The 23,776-nt window shown below is 49.1% G+C and overlaps 2 protein-coding genes across 3 annotated transcripts; one reads left to right on the top strand and one right to left on the bottom strand.

The window, feature by feature from the left end:
• Positions 1-600: 600 nt before the first annotated feature.
• Positions 601-7,722, bottom strand: DNASE1L1 (deoxyribonuclease 1 like 1). Its single transcript, XM_012758170.3, has 8 exons — positions 7,495-7,722; positions 5,336-5,549; positions 4,895-4,983; positions 4,726-4,812; positions 2,773-2,873; positions 2,524-2,636; positions 2,198-2,446; positions 601-2,097 (listed from the first exon to the last, which is right to left on the bottom strand). Exons 2-8 carry the CDS (start codon positions 5,468-5,470, stop codon positions 1,951-1,953), a joined length of 921 nt encoding a protein of 306 aa, XP_012613624.1. The 5' UTR covers positions 5,471-5,549; positions 7,495-7,722; the 3' UTR covers positions 601-1,950.
• Positions 7,723-9,799: 2,077 nt separating this feature from the next.
• TAFAZZIN (tafazzin, phospholipid-lysophospholipid transacylase) lies at positions 9,800-19,370 on the top strand. Of its 2 annotated transcripts, XM_012758171.3 has the most exons (10): positions 9,802-10,261; positions 10,423-10,551; positions 11,911-11,956; positions 12,203-12,288; positions 17,177-17,257; positions 17,335-17,376; positions 17,664-17,726; positions 17,895-17,947; positions 18,262-18,339; positions 18,492-19,370. In XM_012758171.3, the coding sequence occupies exons 1-10, from the start codon at positions 10,153-10,155 to the stop codon at positions 18,591-18,593; spliced, it is 789 nt and encodes a 262-aa protein (XP_012613625.1). In that variant the 5' UTR covers positions 9,802-10,152; the 3' UTR covers positions 18,594-19,370. The 2 variants fall into 2 exon arrangements, with proteins under 2 accessions (XP_075855856.1, XP_012613625.1); XM_075999741.1 differs by lacking the exon at positions 18,262-18,339 and having other exon boundaries at positions 9,800-10,261.
• Positions 19,371-23,776: the final 4,406 nt, after the last annotated feature.

Below are 23,776 nucleotides of genomic sequence, written 5' to 3'. Positions count from 1 at the left end.
TCCCCAGATCCTGAGAAGTGAGGAAGGGGAATGAAGGGCAGTAAAGCCCTTGCAATCCTAGGCTGCTGTGAGTCTGTTGATTGCTGCCTGACCCCCACCCCATGAGGGTGGAGAAGGGCTTATGTGCCAAAGCTAACCTCAGCAGCATTTAGGAAAAGGGTAGACATGAACCAAATGCCCCAGCAGCCATCTGGCTCAACCAGTTGTCCGTGTTATTTATTTTCTTTAGTCAAGTGAAGCAGTAGGAATGGAGAAGGAACAAAGGAATCTAGCGATTAGTTAGTTGTAAACACCACTGCTTGAACCATGCTATTTCTAGAGTTTTAAACTACCTTTAAATTTTTTTACCTCAGTGAGATGGCTCTAAACCATAAATCTGATTGATTATAGTTTACAGTTAGCCCTGACAGTGTCCCAATAGGTGTTTTTATTGAGCTCTGTTCTTTGGAAAGTGGAGGGTGGGGAAGGGAGAAGTCCTGTGATTTAACACCCTAGAGAGGATCACCGCTTGGAGCAGCCAGCTGGTGACATGTGCAGCACCTGGAGTTAAGGGGCGAGGCTGAGAAATGAAGAGACAACAAAAAGATGGGGACAGGAGGATGGAGTCCTTGGTGACTGCTGCGCCTCGTTTATTTCAGTTGCTATATTTATACAGATAAGAACAAAGGAGAAGTGAAATGCATTGGAACAGGTGGTACATGTCTTCGTTAAACCAGAAAGCAAAACAGTTCTTGTTTCTTTCAACCTTATGTCACTTTGATAGCCCTTTCCCTCGCTTAAGCAGTTTTCTAATCTACAACTTAACTTTTTTCTGATACCAAAAAAGCTACAAATACTGAACTATGCTCATTCAGACAGTTCAAGGAAAAGAGCACCCAAGCGTAATTAGCAATTCTGGGAAAGGAATGTGCAGGGGGGGGTGGCTGTAAGCTACGAGGGCTGTGTGCACAGGATTACTTCAGTGACCTATAACTGCTACTGCTATCTCCAGCACCCTCCGTGAGCTAGAAGACAGGCCAAGAATGTCAGAGCTCTGAGTCAAGGCGCCAAGTGCTATGTCTCAAGGACCCCAGTGTTCGGACAGCAACCGCACTTTAACTCTCCCATGTCCAGGACAGCTCCCAACAACCGCTAGCTTTTGTTTTTGCGGTGTGTTCTATATCCCTTTTCCCTGAGCAATTTCACACAGTAGCTGTTCAGGTTCTGCAATAACTGGTTCAGGTAAATATTTTCTGGTAACCAGTCTCAGCTGGGCCTCGCCCTAGGCACAGAAGGGCGGAAGAACAGCACACTGGTGGTGGAAGCAGAGCTGCGCAGCAGTTACTGCAGACACCAGGGCTCTTTCCAGGCTATTCATTAGCTGCATTATGTGAGCTTAAACATTTTCTATTGTTCACTAGTTTTTTTGTGTGTAACTGCTTATCTCTCCTTTTATTAATATTTACTAGTGTCTTAATGTTTTCCTATTGATTCGTGAGTCCTGTATACCATAAAGGTAGCCTGTTGGCATATCTGCTACAAACAAAATATCCTTCCAATCTGGCTTTTTGTTCTCTGAGTTTCTATTCTGTCATATAAAATCTCTTCCGTTATTCCCCTTTCTGAGCCTTGCAGGAGTTTAGCTAAGATGCCTCCTGGGCCCTCTCTGCCCCTCCCCCAGCCCTGGAGCCTGCTTTGTATCCACTCCTAACACTACCTGGGTAGGGACAGCATGGGTCCAGCCTCAGGGCCCCTGGCTTCCTTTCCTAATACCAGGCACAAGCCCAACCAAAGAACAACAAAAGCCAAACCAAACAAAAGGCAGATGAAGGCTACAGTCATGTGGAGGAGGGTTGCAGTTGAAGGCTCTCAGGAGTTGCTTCAGCCCCAGGGCAGGATGGATGGGGGAGGACAAGGTTTGAGAGTCTTAAAGGCAGTGTCATATCTGGGCAGCAGCAGGCCCTGGGAGGTTCAGGGCCCAGGGCTTAGCTGAGTGGGCAGGAATGACAGAGCAGCAGCTACGGCAGCAGCAAAAGTAGCCAGGCTGAGGGGCTGGACGCTGTGCACTGCCTGGCTCAGCTCCACCTCCACAGGGTAGTGGTCACTGATGTTGAGGGCCTGCACATGGGAGACAGGACAGAGCATCAGTGCCTGGGCTGAGGGGCTTCCCTGTGACCCCGTTCTTGCCCTCCCTTCTTATGCCAGCCCACCCCTTTACCTCCTCCTCGGTGAGCTGGAAGCTCCTGGGGAAGTCAAAGGTGGCAGCGGCCTGGAGCAGGCTCTGGCAGCGCTCCCCATGCAGCACAATGCGGTCGTAGGCGCAGTGGGTGCTGGCCCGAACTGTGGTGTCTTCCCCATCGGCAATCACCCAGTGGAAGCCTGGCTCGGTCCGCAGTACCAGCTCATCCAGGCGTTTTTTTGCCAGTGAAGCACAATCAGCATTGAAGTCCCCGAGCAAGATCATATCCTAGAAACAGAGCAGCGGTTGGGCCTGGCTACTGGGCCGTCGTGTCCTGTTCCCTCTTGTAAATTGCCTGGCCCTACCTTGCTCTGCCAGTGCTGGGAGACATGGAGAAACACGTCGTATAGGGCGTTCAGCTCCTTCTCTACGGCCTTAGGAGTAGTATGCAGCGGGACCAGCACCAGGCTAGGAAGGACTATAAGACCCAGGGCCCGAGGGCTGCCACCCACTCCCAGCCCTTCTTCCCTAGCCTCCTCTGGGTGACCCCAGTAGAGCCAGCCAGACCCCATTCCTGTTCCCACGTACCAGGCCCACCCTCCTTCCCCTCCTACCCTTGCTGGGCAAAGTGAACTGGGCCACAAAGGGCTCCCGGGCAAAGAGATCATCCTTGTCGTTGTACACGTAGTAATTCAGGACCTGTGTCTTGTGTGACCTAGGAGGACCAAGGGATGGGAAGCAGTGGCCCCATGACACCAATTTTGGCTCATAAGTGCCAACAGCAGAGCTGGCACCCAGGTAGGTGCCCTCCATCAGCAGCCCAGTGGGAGCCCATCCTGGCTTCATTTCACATAGGCATAACCTTCCCAGCCTATTTTTCTAGAACTTAAAAAATTCAGATATTCATATTCCATAAATTTCACCTCTTTAAAGTGTACAATTCTATGGTTTTTAGTACATTCACAAGGTTGTGCAACTATCACCACAATCAATTTTAAAACATTCTCATCACCCCCCAAAGAAACCTTATATCCATTAGCAGGTACTCTCCATTACCCTTCCCCCCAGCCCTTGCAACCACCAATCTGTTCTCTATCTTGTAGAAATCTACCTAAAATACCTTATTCTGGATATATTATATGAATGAAATAAACTAATATGTGGCCTTTTGTGACTGGCTTTTTTTTTTTTTGAGACAAGAGTCTCACTTTGTTGCCCGGGCTAGAGTGAGTGCCGTGGTGTCAGCCTAGCTCACAGCAACCTCAAACTCCTGGGCTCAAGCAATCTTTCTGCCTCAGCCTCCCGAGTAGCTGGGACTACAGGCATGCGCCACCATGCCCGGCTAATTTTTTTTTTCTTTATTTTATTTTATTTTTTTATCAACTATTTTGTAAATGCATCGGCTAATTTTTTGTATATATATTTTTAGTTGGTCGATTAATTTCTTTCTATTTTTGGTAGAGACAGGGTCTCGCTCACGCTGGTTTCGAACTCCTGACCTTGAGCAATCCGCCCCGCCTCAGCCTCCCAAAGTGCTAGGATTACAGGCGTGAGCCACCACGCCCGGCCCATTTGGACACTTTGAGGTCATTCATCAATTGACGGACATTTTCACTTTGGGGCTATTGTGAGTGACGAGCATTTCTATGGGGATATGTTTTTGTGTCTCTCAGGTGGATAGCTAGGAGCTTCCCAGTTATTTTGGAACAAATTCTAGACATACAATTTTCTTTTCTTTTCTTTTCTTTTCTTTTCTTTTCTTTTCTTTTCTTTTCTTTTCTTTTCTTTTCTTTTCTTTCTTCTTTCTTTCTTTCTCTCTCTCTCTTTCTCTCTCTCTCTTCCTTCCTTCCTTCCTCCTTCCTTCCTCCTTCCTTCCTCCTTCCTTCCTCCTTCCTTCCTCCTTCCTTCCTTCCTTCTTCCTTCCTTCCTTCCTTCCTTCCTTCTTCCTTCCTTCCTTCCTTCCTTCCTTCCTTCCTTCCTTCCTTCCTTCCTTCCTTCCTTCTTTCTTCCTTCTTTCCTTTCTTTCTTTCTTTCTTTCGACAGGGTGTTGCTCTGTCACCCAGGCTGGAGTGCAGTGGCGTGATCACAGTTCACTGTAATATCAAACTTCTGGCCTCCAGTGATGCTCCGCCTCAGCCTCCCAAAATGTTGGGATTATAATTGTGAACCACTGCACCCAGCCTCTAATTTCATCTATATAGAGACACAAGTCTCCTTCCCTGACAGTCCCCCTTGCCCTCTTGATCCTGACTCCAAAGGGCTCCTCCCACTCAACCTGTCCTCCCATAACCAACCCCCATTGAGCCTATTTCCAGAGAGGAGGTGAGCTATGCCCTGAGCCCCAGAACCTTCCACAGGGGAGAGGAAGAGGGAGCCCACATTTGTGCATAGAGAAGGAAGGCCTCCTGCTACATGGACACACTGGTTAGGACAGAGGATTGGAAGATGCCAGAATAAAATTGTTGAGGAGAAAAGGCATGATGAGGTGAGGCTGCCTCAGGAGTAAGGGTCCTGTAGCCATTGAGACTAATGAGCCATCTCACAACAGGGCCAACCCCTGTGCTTACCGATAGACGTACACATACTTCTCCATATATGTACTGCGCCCCAGCAGGGGGCTACTCAGGGACTTGTAAGGCCCGGAGCCACCAAATCTGCCAGGAAAAAAGAAAGCCAGGGTTAGGGCTCCCAAGGCTCTTGGTGGGCCCCTGATTAGATCCACAGAGCCTTCCTCACCGGTTGAGTTCTCGAAGCAGGAGGGGGATGGCGCTGCCAGAAGAGTCCACCACCTCCTGCAGTACCATGATGTCACAGCGAGCCAGGATCTGCAGGACACCAAAAAGGCCAGCTCTACCCAGTGCCAGCTGCCCTGAGAGGAGGGAAGTGTACCTGGGGAACTGGTACTGGTGTGGCTAAGAGTGTCATGGCTTGCTAGTTGCAGCCCACAGAAAACAGTGACTAGAAAGGACCTCGGAGAAGTCTGGGTGCCATTCCCACTCACATCCCATTTACAGAGGAGGAGACGGAGACCAGTGGCAGGTAAAGAACATGCTCTGCATCTCTGCACCACATCTCTCCCCACCCCCTCTTCTCTGGGACATAGCCCTGGTCAGCCAGGGCTATGGGCTTTGGGTCATGGTCCTTAGGGGCACAGCTTCCCTGAAGTGAGGAACTTACCTGAACTAAGGTGTCCATCACTTGCTCCCTGGCTACCTTGGCCAGTGTCAGCCGCTGGGTATTGAAGGCACAGATGCGAAAGGCCTCAGCCCCACTGGCCAGGACGATGAGCAGGAATGTGACTGGGCAGTGCATGGCTGCCTGCGGCTGCTGGACCCCCCAGAGGAATCCAGGTTGCTCCAGGGTGTGCTCCCAGCTGAGCTCAGTTCTGGTTCTGGAAGGACATGGAACAGGGCATGGAGCATGCCCTGCTGCTCAGCAGCACCAGCCTCGTGGCACCGCCAGCCTACAGGTCTCCTGCCTTTCTCCCCGTGGCTACCTGCCAATATCTGCACATGTGGCGTGACCACATTCTTTTCTTTTTTAAAATTGTAGTAAAATATACACAGCACAAAACATACCATGTTAAACATTTGTAAGAGTGCAGTTCAGTGACATTAAGTGTATTCACATTGTTGTGCAACCATCACCACCATCCATCACCAGAACTTTTTCATCATCCCAAACTAGAACTGTCCCCATTAAACATGAATTCCCTGTTCCCCCTCCCCTCAGCCCCTGGCACCTACCATCCTACTATCTGTCTGTATGGATTTGAATACTCTAGGGACTTCATAGAAGTGGAATCATACAGCATTTGTCATTTTGTGACTGGCTCATTTCACTGAACATAATGTCCTCAAGGGTCATCTGTGTTGTAGTACATGTCAGAATTTCCTTGTTTTTTGAGGCTGAATAATATTCCATTCTTTGTATGTACCACATTTGGTTTACCCATTCATCCGTCAATGGTCACTGGGTTTCATCCACCTTTTGGGTATTATGAATAGTACTGCTATGAACATGGGTGTATAAATATCTAGAGTTCTTGCTTTCAGTTCTTTCAGGTATATACCCAGAAGTGGAATTACTGGATAACATGGTACTTCTATTTTTAATTTATTTTTATTTTATTATTATTTTTTTTTTTTTGAGACAGAGTCTCGCTTAATTGCCCAGGCTAGAGTGAGTGTCCTGGCGTCAGCCTCGCTCACAGCAACCTCAAACTCCTGGGCTCAAGCAGTCCTCCTGCCTCAGCCTCCCCAGTAGCTGGGACTTACAGGCATGAGCCACCATGCCCGGCTAATTTTTTCTATATATATATCAGATGGCCAATTAATTTCTTTCTATTTATAGTAGAGACGGGGTCTCACTCTTGCTCAGGGTGGTTTCAAACTCCTGACCTTGAGCGATCCGCCCGCCTCGGCCTCCCAGAGTGCTAGGATTACAGGCTTGAGCCACCTCGCTTGGCCTATTTTTAATTTTTTTTAAACAGTCTCACTCTGTCACCTAGGCCAAGTGCTATAGCATCATCGTAGCTCACAGCAACCTCAAACTCCTGGGCTCAATGGATCCTCCTTGGCCGCCCAAAGTGCTGGAATTACAGGTGTGAGACACCTCAGCCTGTGAGATGTTATCCTTTAAAATAGAGTCCCAGCAGTGGAATTGCTAGGTCCAAGGGTGTATGCATTTAAAATGATCTTAGATACGGCCAAATCATCCCCACTGCAATGTGTAATGGGACCTCTTTCCCACACCCTCACTAGCACTGGCAAGCCCTTCTTGTTCATCTTGCCAGCTAGAGCTCCCTCTTTCTGAGCATTTCTGGGTTTATCTTTGTCTCAGGCTCACCCAGATCTTGCAGGATTCAGCCCCTCACTCTACTCCCTATGTTGCTTGCATTCCAAGGCACTTTCTGCCTCTCTTGCGCTCTGTCTTGGTCTCCCTCTCCCTCTCTTTGTTCTTCCCCTCTCTTTCTGTCACAGTGTCTCCCTCCTGGCTGGGCTTGATGCCTGTTTCTCCCTGAGCACCTGCTTTGTCACTCATGCTACTTTGGGTTCCCTGCCCTGGTGACTATTCTGGGATATATGTGGGCATTTGGGCAGCCCTGGGCTGACATGGGCCAACTTGGAGGCTCTGAGGCCAGGGGCCACCATGAGGGCTATAAGCAAGAAGAACCAGAGAGAGCGACTTTTTCTGGCCTTAGCCCAAAGCTCAGCCTGGGCTCTCAATACCAGCCTTGGCCCCAGCGCTGGGGTTCCCTTCCCCTCCCAACCCTGAGGGCCCAGGCGGGGGCAACTCTTCTTCCCTCCTTCTCTCTGCCCAGAGACCTCCCATACCTGCTCAGACCAGCTTGTCACCATGTCTGCCTCAGTCTTAAGCGGATCTCGACATTCCCAAATCGCAGCTCCGGCCTGCTTAGGGACCAGAGAGGAAAAAGGAAGAAGCAGCTGTCTTCCCTACTCACCCAGCGGGGCGGGCCGGACGCCCAACTCTTCCGGATGGGCAGGCCCGTCCGGGCTCCGCCCCGTCGCCCACAGTTCCCAGGCCTGAGCGCTGGGCCTGGGAACTGCCGACCTGCCCGCCCACCTTCCCACCTAGATCCGTCCTTGCCTGGGCCGGCGTGCGTCTGCGCTCTGGTGGAGCTGGGGGTGCGGGTGATGACAGACCCATGAGTCACTAAAGCGTGGCAAGCTGGCTGCCGTCGCGACGGAGCAGCAGCAGCCCCTTAATGGGCGGCTACCTGTGCCAAGGGCCAGGGGCGAGAAGGAGCTGGCGCCAGAATGGAACGCCAGTGATGCGCTCGCCCAGGCCCGGCGCTAGGCCCTCAGCTCAGGCCGCCTCCAGGTAGCAGCGCTGCGGAAGGCGCCGGAGGTGGAACTCAAGCCCAACGCAGGGGCACCCCGTAGCCAGCTTGGCCACCCTGGAGGAAAAGAGCCTTCTCTCCATGTCCTTAGGCGCTAGCACCGGGTGTGGCTGCACACTCCTGAGTTAGGGCGTATTGAGCCAAGCGTTCCAGAAACCCAAAGTGAGGGACAGTCCACTCACTGCCCATGGTTGTGGAAGTCAAGGGCGGACTGAGGAACTAACTGTCCCAGAGAGAAGGGGACTAGAGAGCTGGCAGTTCAATACCCTGTAGACTCCTGTAGTGATGCTGTTGGGACAACTGGAGGATTCGGACAGGGTCTGCAGGCGTGCGGTGGATCCGAATCCGCTCAAGTTTGGTTTTAGTGCGCTCATGCAGGACAGTGTCCCTGTTGGTAGGGCCTACTCCCTAATGGATTGGGCGTGGTGATGGGCAGAAAGTTGGACTTTTTTTTTTTTTTTTTTTTTTTTAGACAGAGTCTCTGTTACCCGGGCTAGAGTGCCGTGGCTCACAGCGACTTCAAATTCCTGGGCTCCAGCAATCCTCCTGCTTCAGCCTCCCAAGTAGCTGGGACTACAGGCATGCGCCACCATGCCCGACTAATTTTTTATATTTTTGATAGAGACGGGGTCTCGCTCTTGCTCAGAGCTGGTCTCGAACTCCTGAGCTCTAACGATCCGCCCGCCTCAGCCTCCCAGAGTACTAGGATTACAGGCGTGAGCTACGGTGCCCAGCCAGAAAAAAATTTTTAAATCTATAAAATTGTGGTTTAAAAATTTAAAAAATAGACTGCTTAACGGATGAGGAGCTTTCTTTCGAAGAGATGACCATGTTTTGGAACTAGTTAGAGGTAGTGGTTGACAACTTGTGAATGTACCAAGTGGTATAAAATACTATTTTTTATATTACATATAATATACAACATCTTATATATTACTATATGTCATATCTTACATATTCTATCATGCATTACATTATATATTACATATATAGTACAATCATGTACTATTGTAATTAGGTAGAATTGTACTATATAATTGTTTAAAATTACATAGTGTAATATAGAACATATACACATTGTAAAGATATTATACACAACATAAGATGGTATAAAATACTATAAAATGGCTAATTCTATTATGTGACTTTTACCTCAATAAAAGTAAAGGGAAGGCCTGGCGCGGTGGCTCACGCCTGTAATCCTAGCACTCTGGGAGGCCGAGGCGGGAGGATCGCTCAAGGTCAGGAGTTTGAGACCAGCCTGAGCAAGAGAGAGACCCCGTCTCTACTAAAAATAGAAAGAAATTAATTGGCCAACTAATATATATATAGAAAAACTTAGCCTGGCACGGTGACGCATGCCTGTAGTCCCAGCTACTCGGGAGGCTGAGGCAGAAGGATTGCTTGAGCCCAGGAGTTTGAGGTTGCTGTGAGCTAGGCTGACGCCACAGCACTCACTCTAGCCTGGGCAACAAAGCGAGACTCTGTCTCAAAAAAAAAAAAAAGTAAATGAAGTAAAAGTGCTCCGCCAGCCCAGGCCTTTAGTGTTGTTAGGTAATCGTGCTGCGTAGCCCATGTCATCTGCAGAGACTTTTCTAGGGATGAATTAAAGAGACAAAAGATTCGGCTGTAGAGTGAAGTCTTGAAAAACAAAAAGAGACAAAAAGGAAGCGCAAGCGGCAGTCTGGAATCGGGAACCGCGCCAGGGCGCGGCGGGGCGGGGCCACAGCCAAGCGACTCGCGGACCCGCCCCCACTGCCGTCAAGCAGCGCGGTGCATTTTGCGACGGCGGCGGGGAGTCAGGTGCCGTCGCGGGGTTGCTTTCCGGCGGGTGCGAGCGGCCGGTGGCTGCTGTGGCCTGCTCTCCCGATCCCTTCCGCCCCTCGCTGCGACCCCAGCTTTTGACCCCAGTGGCGGCTCCTCTGTGGCGAGAGAGCAGAGCCGGGTGCAGCTCTGGCCTGACCCGCGAGGTGACCTTGGTCGAGTCCCCAGTCGCGCCGTGCCGCCCATCTGTGCGCGGGCCTATCAGAAACCCCTCTCCTGAGCGGTTAAGGACAGAGACCTAGAGCGGCCTCACAGGCTGCCCAGTGGCAGGGGGAGCGCCGGCCGCCGCTGGCGGGGGTTGGTGGAGATGCCCCTAAACGTGAAATGGCCGTTCCCCGCGGTGCCGCCGCTCACCTGGACCCTGGCCAGCAGTGTCGTCATGGGCCTGGTGGGCACCTACAGCTGCTTCTGGACCAGTGAGTGGGCCCGAGGCCGAGGCAGTGTCTGTCATGGATCCCCATGCCGAGCCAGAGTTGGGGCTTGGGGTTGGGGGCGCTGGTAGGGGCTAGCCTAGCGGGGATAAGTCCTGGGTCCGGTGGGGAGAAGGAGGCTGAGACTACTCTGCCTCTCCCCTCAGAGTACATGAATCACCTCACCGTCCACAACAAGGAGGTGCTGTACGAGCTCATCGAGAACAGAAGCCCTGCCACGCCCCTCATCACCGTTTCCAATCACCAGTCCTGCATGGATGACCCTCATCTCTGGGGTACCCGGTTCAGTGTGCTGGGCACAGGGAGGATGGGAAAGAACTCTGGATGGAGCCAAACAAAAGCAGGACAAACTCACTTCTCAGTGGCTCTTTGTGTAGTCCCGGCACTCTTGTTTCTGGTGTCCTGCCCCAGGGGTGAAAGTCTGATTTGTGGCCTCTTCAGGATTTCCTCAGGAAACATGATTTGGAGAGGGCCTGAGAAATTTAGAAGGAATGAGGAACTGGCCACACAGCAAGGTCTGACAGCTTCTTTACTCTGATCAGGCCTGTGGAACCCTCTGTTCTCTAAACCGTTGAAGGTTTCATAGAGTCTTGTGAACATGTTTGGGGACCATAGGGTATCCTGTCGAGGAAGCTCTTGGCCAGGGGCTGGAAGACCTGTGTCCTGGTTCCAGGTTTGCCCCTGGCTAGGTCTGTAGCCTTCAACCAGCCCCATTTAGGAGCCTGGTTACCACACTTAGAAGTTCCTGCTCTGTGACTTCACAGGAAGTTGCTTGGCTCCAATAACCAAATAGCTGGGTGGAGGGGTGCCCAGGACCTCCACATCTGAATGTAGACATTAGACTATCCAAGAGCTCATGGGGGACCAACTGGTCACCTTTCAAAGTTCACTCTGGCTGCTGGGTGGAGAATGGCCTGTAGGATGCCACAGGTGGATCCTGGGAGGCCAGCAAGAAGGCCTTGAAGCTGTCCAGTAGCCTAGACTAGGATGGTGGCAGTGATAGTGGAGGGAGAGCTGTAGAAGAATTGGCATTGTCAAAATATATTGGAGAGGCCGGGCGCGGTGGCTCACGCCTGTAACCCTAGCACTCTGGGAGGCCGAGGCGGGAGGATTGCTCGAAGTCAGGAGTTAGAAACCATCCTGAGCAAGAGCGAGACCCTGTCTCTACTATAAATAGAAAGAAATTAATTGGCCAACTAATATATATAGAAAAAATTAGCCAGGCATGGTGGTGCATGCCTGTAGTCCCAGCTACTCGGGAGGCTGAGGCAGGAGGATTGCTTGAGCCCAGGAGTTTGAGGTTGCTGTGAACTAGGCTGACACCAGGGCACTCACTCTAGCCTGGGCAACAAAGCGAGACTCTGCCTCAAATATATATATATATATATATATATATATATATATATATATATATATAGGAGAGGTAGGCAGACCAGATGCAGTGACTAGTAAGATGTGGAGAGGGAGGAGCCAGGGAGAAAATGGGGGTCCCAGGTCTGCAAATGCCACTTTGGGCTGTAGGGAAATGGGACTGCTGCCATCCTTGTCCTTCATTTTCTGAAATGGGATGACAGAAAGGGCATTCCTTGGGGACAGGGAAGTTGGGGCATGAAGCCTTTCCCCTCTTTCTTTAGGGATCCTGAAACTCCGCCACATCTGGAACCTGAAGTTGATGCGTTGGTGAGGAAGAATGGGCCCCTCACAGTGGGCCTGACAGCCCCTACCTGTCTCTGCCCAGATTTGCTCTCCTCCTGCTCTGCCCAGGAGGTGGCGTCCAGCAGTCCAGGCAGGGCGTGGGATGGGGCCCCCACAGGCCCTCCTGTGCCTCCCTTCTGCATGCCAATGATGTCAGGTCTCATGCTGGGGGTGGGGTGGGGCAGCATGCTACAGAGGAGGTGGGGCTGACTACATCTTTCCCTGTTCCAGGACCCCTGCAGCTGCAGACATCTGCTTCACCAAGGAGCTGCATTCCCACTTCTTCAGCTTGGGCAAGTGTGTGCCTGTGTGCCGAGGTGAGCTCTTCCTCCAGGGAGTGCAGGGAGGTGCTTTTAGAGCAGGGAGGCTGGTGGCCAGCACATCTGTCTTGGAAGGACCCATGGGAGACAGGCAGTCTGGGAGCTAGTGTGAGGTCCAGCTCCATGATGTGGCAGCAGAGGTGGCAGAGGCTGCTGGAGGAGGGATGGCTTTGTGGAGAGCCCTCAATCTCTGCAACTGCCCAGGGATCATGTGGAGCCAGAGCTATAGCATTGGAATTCAGGGAGGCATTATCCACAGCCTCTTCTCTCAGGGAAGTCACTGGGAGACTCACTGACAGCAGTGCATTGTCATCAGTCCATGTTGGTAGTAGCATGTACTGGGAGGCCAGAAAGTTTTGCTTCTGGGAGAACAAACAGACTCGTGGGATGAAGTGTCTGAGATTGAGTGACTACTTGGGACCTCTCAAGAATCCCAGGAGGTAAGGGGCTGTTTTGGTCCCCATTCTCCAGATGAGGGATTAAGATGCTGGCCCAAGGTCATGGGCTGAGAGGTGGCAAAGCCAGGTTTCGAATCTAGATTGCTTTCTCCTCTGGGGAAGCAGAATTTTTCCAAAAAGATAACTAGGGGAAAGGTGTTTTGGACATGGGCAAGCACATGCCAGGCGCTGGAGAGATAAGGCGGAAAGGTAGGAAATATAGGTTGTGGACAGAATGTGAAAGTTCTGGAATAGTTCTGTTAAGAATTTTGGGCTCTACTCTGTGATCAGGGGGCTAACATGCTTGCATCTGTTGCTCAGAGAGAGCATCCTGGCTGCTGGATGGAAGCAGGGCTGGGTTGGGGCAGGGAGCCTAGGTCAGGGCTGCTGCAGTGTAGTTCTGGTAGCAGATGATTGTGGCTGGCCTCTGGGGGTCACTGTGGAGAGCTGGAGAAGGGGACTGTTTTGGGATATGCTCTGGAGGCAGAGTTGGCAAGACTTGTAAATGGATTAGATGTGGCATGGGATAAGGAAAAGAGAACTCAAAGCTGACACCAGGTGTTTGGCCTGAGCCTCCAGGAGGATGGGGCAAGAGAGACACGACATGGGGTTGGGAGGGAAGAGGGTGAGTCCTGTTTTGCATGTGCTGCATCTGAGGAGCCTGTCACCCGTGCAAGGGAACAGTCCCAGAGGCAGTGGGATATGCAGTTCTGGAACTTTCTCAGAAGAATGATCAGGAATAAAGATATTGGGGATTCAACTACAAATGAAGTCATGGACTTAGAGGCAAGATTCTAGAGAGAGCAAAGAGAATGAGCAGTGGCCCAGGATGGTGCCTCAAAGCACACAGCGAGAGAAAAGCCACCAAGGTGGCAGGGTGCAGAGAGGAAAGAAGCAAACCAGATGCCTATGGCACCATGGCAGCCACAGGTGACCCTGGAGAAGCTATTCCCATGGAGTAACGGCCCCAGGAGCCAGCCTGCTGTGGCCTGAGAGGGCTGGTGGCACTGCAGTGGGCTGGAGAGTACAGACAGCAGGGGGGGACGTTCTTCCCAGAGGTTCCCTTGTGAGGAAGAAGGGAGAGGAGGGAGTAACCAAAGGATATTAGAGGTCAAGGGAGAGTTTATTATTTCTAGTTTAGTTGGTCTAAGTAGAATGTGGTAAAACCGCATAAAGTAACCTCAAATAACAAAAGGCTTATTTATTTATTTATATCAGTTTTCTCAGATTGAATCAAAAGGACTTTGAATGGAACATGGCGGTGCCTACTCCTCCATATCTTTAGTCCCACTTCCCAGAAACAACCACTTGGAATGGTTCCTCTTTTTACTGCTTTTGGAGGCTACTTCTATCTCTGTTTTTCTTTTCTTTTCTTTTCTTTTTTTGGGGGGGACAGAGTCTGACTCTGTTGCCTGGGCTAGAGTGCCGTGGTATCAGCCTAGCTCACAGCAACCTCAAACTCCTGGGCTCAAGTGATCCTCCTGCCTCAGCCTCCCAAGTAGCTGGGACTACAGGCATGCACCACCATGCCCAGCTAAATATATATATATATATATATATATATATATATGTGTGTGTGTGTGTGTGTGTGTGTGTGTGTGTGTGTGTGTGTGTGCATTTTTAGTTGTCCAGCTAATTTCTTTCTATTTTTTTTTTTTAGTAGAGACGGGGTCTCGCTCTTGCTCAGGCTGGTCTCGAACTCCTGAGCTCAAACGATCTGCCCGCCTCGGCCTCCCAGAGTTGCTAGGATTACAGGCGTGAGCCACCACACCCAGCCATGGAGGCTACTTCTATCTCTGTAGGAGAACAAGCAGAGGCCACAATGTCTTGGTGAATGACCGTGGTGGTGTTTATTGCAACCTGCTCTGAGAAATGGGGACTCTGCTTATTTATTCCCTGTCCCCGAGTCTCAGTTCCTCCTCTCTGCAACCTCAGGAAGAGGCCTTCCATATCCACTTCTTTATTTTTCATCTGCATCTAGGTTTTGTTGTACAATTAGAAACAGAAAGTGAAATCTTTTTTTTATATATAATTTTTTTTTTTTTGAGACAGAGTCTCACTCTGTTGCCCGGGCTAGAGTGCCATGGCATCAGCCTAGCTCACAGCAACCTCAAACTCCTGAGCTCAAGCAATCCTCCTGCTCAGCCTCCCAAGTAGCTGGGACTACAGGCATGCGCCACTATGCCCAGCTAATTTTTTGTCTATATTTTTAGTTGGCCAATTAATTTCTATTTTTAGTAGAGACAGGGTCTCGCTCTTGCTCAGGCTTGTTTCAAACTCCTGACCTTTAGTGATCCACCTGCCTCAGCCTCCCAGAGTGCTAGGAGTACAGGCGTGAGCCACCGTGCCCAGCCTAGAAAGTGAAATCTTAATCCCAAGCACCTTCATTGAGAGAAAGTGAGTGGACAAGTTATTTATCAAACCCATTTGGCATTCAGCAAAGATCTAATAATAACACGATTAAAGTAAAGGATGTATTTGACATATTGTGTTCTTATTGTGTTCCAATAAATTCCCTTTTTCTCTATAGATTTTGTAATATATTTAAGTACTCAAGTGATTTTACATAATTTACACAAGTGGGTAGCAATAGCATTTGAAAAGCTAAAAATCATGAAGTGTTGCTCCAAAAGAATATTATTTTTTAATTCCAATTTCAAGCTCAATGGATAGATTGTACCAGTGGGCTTTAGTAGAGAAGGACCAGCACCTATGAAGACCACCCCCTGCTACATACTGCAATCCCAAGTAGGGAAACCACTGTTCTTACTTGGACTTAAGTGGGTAATCAGTCATTCCCCACCTCTAGCCCCTGAGTGAGCTGCTGGGTCAGGTCCCTATTTGGGTTAGGTTGAGAATCCTGAATCCCTAACTAGCACCTTCTAAAGAATCAGCCTTGCAGAGAACAGGTTAAAAGTCCATTTCTTACTACATGAACCAGAGATATTCCTAATGTTTGTCTCTTTCCCTCTTTGTGATAGGGCTACTTTACTCCCCACCTGATAAGATGAGGATATTTACTATACTCCATTCCTTCAATCTCCCCCCTTCCTCTTTCCTGCTTTTGTCCACCATATGGTTATTTTTCCATCATTGAGGTTTATGAGATTCTTACTGGGTACTGTTGTCTCCAAGTGACACCAAGATGCGAGCCAGCACACAGCATCAGGCATTTGCCTCTGTGTTGTGGCTGGCTGCTGGGCCACCAAGGTCCAGGTTTGCATTTCTTTCTCTTTGGTCTAGTGTCAGGCTGTCTCCTAAGTGGAAGGCTGCTAGAATCAGGGGCAGCTTGACTCCACTTTTTTCAGTCTATCAAGTTTGAGTTTTTCCCAAGCTCTTAATGATACAATCTGTTCAACTGAATGTTTTCTCTTTCCCAAGAGGCCTCCCTAAGCAAGGGTCTAGCTTTCAGGGGAGCCTTGAGAGGAAGGGGCCAGCAGGAGGGAGGAATGAAGGAGGCTGAGGCCTCAGGCAGGTGCCCCATGAGGAGTGGCCATGGGAACTGGCTAACACCCTAGGAACAGGTTGCGAGGCTGAGCTTGGTTTGCTTCAGCAGTGCCCTCTTGGCCAGGGGCAGCACATGGTAGGATCACCCTGGGGTGTCACATCCAAGGAGAAAAGGAGGCTCTGAGAATGGTGACTGGCAGCTGGGACCTGGCTGGGGAGGAAAGGTGGGTGGTGAGCTGACCTGTGGGTCTTTGAGGGTGTATAGGTGTATGTAGTTGAAGCAGCTTAGCAGATGAGCCACTGAAGGGGGGGGGTCATAGGTAGGTAGAGGAATTGTCAAGTTCAGAATCTCAGTAGGAGATGTCTTTTTTTTTTTTTTTTTTTTGAGACAGAGTCGCGCTTTGTTGCCCAGGCTAGAGTGAGTGCCATGGCGTCAGCCTAGCTCACAGCAACTTCAAACTCCTGGGCTCAAGCAATCCTGCTGCCTCAGCCTCCCAAGTAGCTGGGACTACAGGCATGTGCCACCATGCCCGGCTAATGTTTTCTATATATATTAGTTGGCCAATTAATTTCTTTCTATTTATAGTAGAGACAGTGTCTCACTCTTGCTCAGGCTGGTTTTGGACTCCTGATCTCGAGCAATCCGCCCACCTCGGCCTCCCAGAGTGCTAGGATTACAGGTGTGAGCCACTGCACCTGGCCAGTAGGTGATGTCTTGAGATAATGCTCTCTTGCATGTAACAGACACTTGAGGTTTAGAGGATATTGTTGAACGAAGGAAGTCAAGGGCCATAGTGTGTCCAGGGCCTGAGCAGGCCCTGGAGACAGTCATGGAGGGTGTCTGTGTGGATGGCACAGTGGGGCATGAGGAGAGCCCTGAGCTGCTGCTTCCTTCCCAGGAAGGGGCAGACTGATGGGGAGAGGCCTCAATGCACAGGCCTGTTTCAATCACACCCCCAACCCTGAATGGGGACTGATGGGGAGAGGCCTTTTGTCTTCAGGCGATGGCGTCTACCAGAAGGGGATGGACTTCATTTTGGAGAAGCTCAACCATGGGGACTGGGTGCACATCTTCCCAGAAGGTCAGCAGGCTGGTGGGTCAAGCCCTCAGTATGAGCAGGATGGGCTGCTGAGCCTCACCTCTGTGTTCTCTCGCCAGGGAAAGTGAACATGAGCTCTGAGTTTCTGCGCTTCAAATGGGGTAAGGGATGCTGCTCCTGGGCACGGTTATCCTCCCAGCCCAGAGGTGGCCCTGTGGGACCCTGGCTCCTGCCCCCTCTGCACTGGGTTACACTGTGGCAGATGGGTGTATTGCAGCAGCAGGGAGGGGACAGGTGCTGAGAGAAGGGCTTGCCTTATTGAGGGGCTAGCCTAGGGTAGCTGGTTGTAACTGGGGGACGTTGGGTGGCACTGGCTGTAGGCTGGCACAGAAGCTTGGCCCAGGACTCAGCTTTTGCCAGTGTTTCTGCCTCCCCTCCACACCGGCAGGAATTGGGCGCCTGATTGCTGAGTGTCATCTTAACCCCATCATCCTACCACTGTGGCATGTTGGTGAGTCTGAGGATGAGGGCAGGGAGAGTGGCTTCCCTAGGTGGTGTTGTAGGGCAGTTCTGCTGGGTGGCAGAGAGAGGGCATCTGGGGTGGGGAGCCCAGGACACCCTCTGGTCCCAGGTTGCCCTGCTCCACCCCACATCTGGCCTTCTGTCCACTGTGCTGCAGGAATGAATGATGTCCTTCCTAATAGTCCGCCCTACTTCCCCCGCTTTGGACAGGTGAGTAGCGGCTGCTGACCTTTGTCTGTCTGTTTGCCCCTCTGCCATCTGCCCGGTGTCTCCCACTCAGCATTACAGAGGCTGGATGCAGAAGGAGTTGAGCTTAAAGCTGTAGCAGGGGGACTGAGTGGGACATAGACAGGGACTTCCTGGCACCAAGAATATTAGAATGAGAGCTGAGGAAATCAGGTTGGGTCAGGGTCAGGGTCAGACTCTAGGTGGGGACGAGGGAGAGTGGCCCCAAGGGAGCACGAAGCACATCAAGGGCTGCGGGCATTCCCCCTGCTCACTCTCAGCGGCTGGCCTCCCCACAGAAGATCACTGTGCTGATTGGGAAGCCCTTCACTGCCCTCCCTGTGCTCGAGCGGCTCCGAGCAGAGAACAAGTCAGCTGTGAGTTTGCTCCCCAGTTTCCCATAGCTGTCCTCAGCCCCCTGCGTGGGCTACCGATGAGGTGCCTCTCCCCTCCCATCCCCTTCTGCCTCCCAGGGTACCTGGGCCATGCTTCCTGAGGGGTGCAGGTCAGCCCTGGTCCTTTCACTCAGGTGGAGGTGCGCAAGGCCCTGACTGACTTCATTCAAGAGGAATTCCAGCACCTGAAGACTCAGGCAGAGCAACTCCACAACCACTTGCAGCCTGGGAGATAGGCTCCGCTGGGCTGGGCCTTGGCCTCCTCTCAGCCAGGCAGCAGCGGGCTCTGAGGCTCGGGGAAGAAGTGGTGCTAGGACCCCAGCCCCAGCCAGGTTGGCTCTCAGTGCTGCCTTTTGGATTCTTGCCCTGCACTGAGCTGGGCTGGGGATGGACTGATGCTTTTAGCTTAGATATGGTTTTCAAAGACGTGTTCATAAGCCTTACTGGGTGCCCTGTCCCAGCCCCTATTTGGTTCTTCAGTTAAAGAAATGGCCTCAGCTGTTCCTGCCGCTTGACCAGGAAGGAAGGAAGAAGCTTAGGCAGGGGCCTTCTTCCTTCTTGCCTTCAGATGTTCTCTCCCAGGGGCTGGCATCAGGCGGGAGCATGGCAGGCAGGTGAGCAAATAGTTGGGTGGTGAAGCCGGTGGCCCAGCTGGAGCTGTGAGAGGGAACCATGAGGCCCCTTGGCCTGGCTCCCACTCAGCCTCACCCTTGCCGAACCAATAACTGCTTACTACAAACTCAGGGATGGCCATGGGCCACATCTTCTTTCTGCCCGAGCTTCCCCCACCTGCAGGGCCTGGCCTTAGGTGGGCTGCAGGCAAGAAGACCAGCCCTTTGCCAGAAGTCAAGCCCAGCCAAATGGAGCCTATGGCAAGATCTGGCTGCTTGCCCCCATGCCAGGACCCACCGAAAACTCCATTATTTCTGTCCCCCAGCATCACTCTTGTCCTGGGGCCTGGGTTTTCATGTTTTATAAAGAAAACAATAAAGCATCTGTGCTGGTCTGTTGTACCTCTGGCCTCTGGTATCTCTGTAAGGGTGGAAATGGAAGGTGGCTCACCAGACAGGAAAGCTGGACCCTTAGTGCCCTGGGTAAACGGAGAAAACTTGAGCAGACAAGCATTGAGATCTCATCCTGCACCATTGACTTAAGGCTTCACTTATTGTCTGTAATCCCCATAACAACCTTGTAAAAGTAGGGATTAATCTCCCCATATTGCAAAGGAATCAGAGTGAGGCTAATGCACTTGCTTCAAAACCCAAAGGTAGCCAGGTAGGTTGGAGCCACACTTGGGAGAGCCCTGACTATGAAAAACCAATTCGATCCTACTTGAGCCTGGTTGACAGGAGGGAAGGTTGCTCCGAAAGACCCAGTGAGTGGCCAGCCATGAGCAGGGTGTGCTATGATCAGGAAGTGGGAAGGGGGACACCTAGGCTGACCAGGAGACCCTGGGTGGAAGCAAAGATAGATCCAGGGTAGCGATGCTCCTGGATTCCCAGAAACAAAGCAAATCCTCTATAGAGAAAAGAATGCTCAGTTTAGGCCCTCTGTCCATAAATTAGTATCAACCAAGACCTGACAGAAATCACCAAACATACAAAGAAATGAATCACTGTACTTACATCAGCAGAAACACAGGTTGGAACCCTTGGGTACTTATGATATAGATAGGGTCAGACCAATATTAAAAATACTATATAGGCTGAGCACAGTGGCTCATGCCTGTAATCCTAGCACTCTGGGAGGCTGAGGCAGGAGGATTGCTTGAGGTCAGGAGTTCGAGACCGGCCTGAACAAGAGTGAAACCCTGTCTCTACTAAAGATAGAAAAAATTAGCTGGGAAGGGTGGCATGTGCCTGTAGTCCCATCTACTTGGGAGGCTGAGGCAGGAGTATCACTTGAGCCCAGGAGTCTGAGGTTGCTGTGAACTAGGCTGATGGCACAGCACTCTAGCCTGGGCAACAGAGTGAGAGACTGTTTCAAAAAAAAAAAAAAAAAAAGACAAACAAAAAATACCATAATAGAAATGTGGAAAGAAAAGATACAAGCACAAAAATGAGCCAGCAACAAGAGAAGATTCAGACAACTGGGACTGCAACTATGTTGTGTCTAATTATTTCAAAATAAAAGGTTTTTAAAAAATAAAATGTTTTTTGAGACTGTCTCAAAAAAAAAATTTAAAAAAAGATAAAAGGGGGGAAAATACTTGGGGGAGGGGGGATACTTGTAATTAAGTATAGGTAAAACAGACTTGGCCAGTTTGACTATAGGTCCAAATGTAACACCCCTTTTTCATGGATCTATTTTATATCCATTTGAACAAACATCAACTACATTTCATGAAGAGTTCTAATTTTATACTATATGATAGACTGTCTCATTTTCTCATATTATATTTTTACTACATACTAGTCTCCATAAATATTATATAGTTTTGCAGGTTTTTAAATTTTACATAAGTGATATTGTACCATATAGATGCTTCTGTAATTTGATGTTTTTAATATAGACTATATTTTTATTTTATTTTTGAGACAGAGTCTCACTCTGTTGCCCAGGCTAGAGTGCAGCAGCATGATCATAGCTCACAGCAACCTCAAACTCCTGGGCTCAAGCAATCCTCCTGCCTCAGCCTCCTGAGTAGCTGGGACTACAGGCATGCACCACCATGCCCAGCTAATATATATATATATATATATATATATATATATATATATATATATATTAGTTGTCCAGTTAATTTCTTTCTATTTTTAGAAGAGATGGGGTCTCATTCTTGCTCAGGCTGGTCTCAAACTCCTGAGCTCAAACGATCCACTTGCCTCAGCCTCCCAGAGTGCTAGGATTACAGGCATAAGCCACCATGCCTGGCCTAATATAGACTACATTTTTTTTTTTTTTTTGAGACAGAGTCTCGCTTTGTTGCCTAGGCTAGAGTGAGTGCCGTGGCGTCAGCCTACCTCACAGCAACCTCAAATTCCTGGGCTCAAGCAATCCTCCTGCCTCAGCCTCCTGAGTAACTGGGACCACAGGCATGTGCCACCATGCCCGGCTAATTTTTTCTATATATATTAGTTGGCCAATTAATTTCTTTCTATTTATAGTAGAGACAGGGTCTTGCTCTTGCTCAGGCTGGTTTCGAACTCCTGACCTTGAGCAATCCACCCGCCTCGGCCTCCTAGAGAGCTAGGATTACAGGCGTGAGCCACCGCGCCCGGCCTAGACTACATTTTTAAAGCAGTTTTAGATTCACAGCAAGACTGAGTATAGAGAATTCCCATATACCCAACTACCCTCAACACATAAAGCCTCCCCGACCATCCACATACTGCAGCAGAGTGGTGCATTTGTTATAGCTGAGGAACCTACATGGTCACATCCCTATCACTCAGAGTCCATAGTCCACATTAGGGATCAATCTTGGTGTAGTAAGTTCTATGGATTTTGACAAATGCATAGTGACATGTATCCACCATTATAGTACCATACAGAGTAGTTTCATTGCCCTAAATATCTCTAGCACTCTACCTATTCGTCCCTCTCTTCCTCCAAACCCCTGGCAACTATTGATCTTCTACTGTCTCCACAATTTTGCCATTTCCAGAGTGTCCCATAGTTGGAATAATACAGTATGTAGCCTTTTTAGATTGGCTTCTTTCACTTAGTAATACGCATTTAAGCTTACTTCATGTTTTTTCCTGGTTTGATAGCATATTTCTTTTTAGCAATGGATAACATTCCATTGTCTGAATATACCAGTTTGTTACTCCATTCACCTACTGAGGGACTTCTTGGTTGCTTCCAAATTTTGGCAATTATGAACAAAGTTGCCATAAACATCCATGTGTAAGTTTTTGTGTGGATGTAAGTTTTTATCTCACTTGGGTAAATATCAAGGAACATGATTGCTAGATCATATGGTAAAAATGTGTTTAGTTTTGTAAGAAACCACTGTCTTCCAAAGTGGCTGTGCAATTTTGTATTCCCACCAACAAGGAATGAGAGTTCCTGTTGCTCCACATCCTCACCAGCATTTGGTGATTTCAGTGTTTTGGATTTTAGCTATTCTAATAGGTGGGTGTGCAGGAGTTATCCCATTGTTGTTTTAATTTATAATTTACTGATGACATATGTTGAACATCTTTTCATGTGCTTATCTGCCATCTGCATATCTTCTTTGGCAAGATATGTATTCAGATCTTTTGTCCCATTTATTAGGTTGTTCATTTTCTTATTGTTGAGTTCTAAGAGTTCTTTGCAATTTGACAACTTTTCTCTCAACAGTAAGTTTAGAAATTTCTCACATTGATAGATACAGCTTTAGTACATGGTCAAACTATATAAAACTACAGTTTCATATGTTTCAACCCAACACCTACATTTAAACTATGGTGTAGTTTTCTATCTTATAAATGTACCAGTTTATTCATGCTCCTGTGGGAAAATATATTCCAGAAGTAGAATTGCTGGGTCATAAAGGCCATACATTTTCAACTTTATTAAATATTGCCAATTGCTCTCTAAAAGTAACCAGAATAAATTGCACTCCTACAAACCCCTCCCAGATAAATTTGAAAAATAACCAAATAAAACTTAATGAATTGACAAATATAATTGTTGAAAATGAAAAAAAAACCTCAGTGGATATGTTATTCACCAGACTGTACATTACTGGAGAGAATTAGCTAGAAAGTAGATCTGAAGAAAGTACCCAGAATACAGTACAAAGAGACAAGAAGGAAACTATATATGAGAAAGTAAGAGTTATGGAGGGACTGGGTGCAGTGGCTCATGCCTGTAATCCTAGCACTCAGGGAGACAGAGGTGGGAGGATCACTTGAGGTTAGGAGTTCAAGACCAGCATGAGAAAGAGTGAGACCCCATCTCTACTAAAAATAGAAAAATTAGCCAGGCGTGGTGGTGCACGCCTGTTGTGCCAGCTACTCCAGAGGCTGAGGCAGGAGGATTGTTTAAACCCAGGAGTTTGAGGTTGCTGTGAGCTATGATGATGCCAAAGCACTCTAGCCTGGGCAACAGAGTGAGATTCTGTCTCAAAATAGATAAATAAATACATTAAAAAAATCTAATCCAGGATTTTGGAAAAACCCAACAAGTTGATTCTAAAATTAATATAGAAGCACAATATTCCAAGAAGACCCTCTTTAAAAAGCACAGAGTAGGAGGATTTTCTCTACTAGGTAACAAGATTTATTATGAAGCTATGGTAATTAAGACAGTATGGTATTAGTTAAATGGGCAAATTGGCCAGTAGAATAGAATAGAGAGCCCAGAAATTGACCCATATCTATATGGACACTTATTATACAACAAAAGTGGTATTTCAAGATAGTGGGTAAAGGGATGTTCTTCTAAATAAATAGTGCTGAGACAACTGCAGATCCCTATGGAAAAAAAA

This window comes from Microcebus murinus, unplaced genomic scaffold (genome assembly GCF_040939455.1).
Source record: "Microcebus murinus isolate Inina unplaced genomic scaffold, M.murinus_Inina_mat1.0 scaf003_hap2_Mmur4.0, whole genome shotgun sequence".
In the NCBI taxonomy this organism is placed as follows: Eukaryota; Metazoa; Chordata; class Mammalia; order Primates; family Cheirogaleidae; genus Microcebus; species Microcebus murinus.
The sequence above is the reverse complement of the archived record's forward strand: the minus strand, read 5'-3'. Positions and strand labels throughout refer to the sequence as shown.